Source organism: Artemia franciscana, chromosome 10 (assembly GCF_032884065.1).
Source record: "Artemia franciscana chromosome 10, ASM3288406v1, whole genome shotgun sequence".
Taxonomy (NCBI): domain Eukaryota; kingdom Metazoa; phylum Arthropoda; class Branchiopoda; order Anostraca; family Artemiidae; genus Artemia; species Artemia franciscana.
In genome coordinates, this window is record NC_088872.1 from 18,807,980 (window position 1) to 18,809,112 (window position 1,133).

At 37.6% G+C, this 1,133-nt stretch overlaps 1 protein-coding gene across 3 annotated transcripts in view; it reads left to right on the top strand.

Annotated features, from left to right (window-relative positions):
• LOC136031873 (la-related protein 1B-like) overlaps nucleotides 1–399 on the top strand; it is a gene marked incomplete at its 3' end in the record, with an annotated part of 52,596 nt that extends 52,197 nt beyond the window's left edge. For 2 of the 3 annotated variants that reach the window (XM_065711808.1, XM_065711811.1), the window contains 1 exon segment: nucleotides 266–399. In XM_065711808.1, coding sequence (XP_065567880.1) covers nucleotides 266–399 — 134 coding nt within the window. 3 annotated transcript variants of the gene reach the window in all.
• Nucleotides 400–1,133: the final 734 nt, after the last annotated feature.

Sequence of the window (1,133 nt, forward strand, 5' to 3'; positions counted from 1 at the left end):
CTCTCTTCTCTCTCTCTTCTCTCTCTCTCTCTCTCTCTCTCTCTCTCTCTCTCTCTCTCTCTTCTCTCTCTTCTCTCTTCTCTCTCTTCTCTCTCTCTCTCTCTCTCTCTCTCTCTCTCTCTCTCTCTCTCTCTCTCTCTCTCTCTCTCTCTCTCTCTCTCTCTCCTCTATATGTCTATCTTTCTTCTCTTGCTAAGTTTCCTCTTAAACTCTTTCTCATTGGTCCTACAATGTATTTTGCCATTTTTGATTAATTTAATATTAGTTCCAGATTCAATGAAAGTGAAAGAGACAATTGAGCTACCTCAAAAGCCCGAAGAACCAAGTGTTAAGCAGAATATAGAAGAATTGGAACATCAGAAATTACCGAAAAAATTAAGTACAGAGGAGTGGATTGAGGTAGGTATCATGAAATCTTGCTAGCATATTAGGCTAATATTAGTCTAAGTAATCAAATACATTTCTTTCTCTCCTTTTTTGTGTCCATTTCTGTCTCTCCTTTTTTCAAACCTAGTTTGGGTGCCATTTTCCCCTAGTTTCAGGTTCATCAGTATTAGCTGTCAAACCCCTTCTCCTGTTTTTACATATCCGTGAAACAGAAAAGCGCGTGTTTTCTTTGATTGTAGCATGATGAAAACGAAAATATAAAGGAAAAAGACTTTTATCGAAAAATTTTCATTTTTTGCCATGTCTTGTAGTCATAAAACCCGCATATGTTGCAAGAACGAAAAGAAAACTTTGTCTAATTATCAAAATTTCAAAAAAAAGGTTAGCTTTTCCAGTAGAAAAGGCTATTGAATCTCAATAACCCTCGTAGGAAATACAGACAAGTGGGTTAGTTTCACCGTTTATGTATCCGGCCACAATCCAAACTCAAGTGGAGGAGCCAACCGCTATACGGAGTCATTCCTGTCATTTGAAATCCAGCAGAAAGAAAGGTCGGGTCTCACCTAAACTTTGCGGGAAAGAAATCGGAATAAATGTGAAATATTAGCTTACTCAGGATTTAATATAGCTTTGACCAGATAAGAGAAGATCTGAGACCATATCTATCCACTTTTAGGTTCATTCCGGCTTGTCAAGGATTTTGCAGCAACCTACATTGTCGTATGTCCTATACACCAAATTTGTAT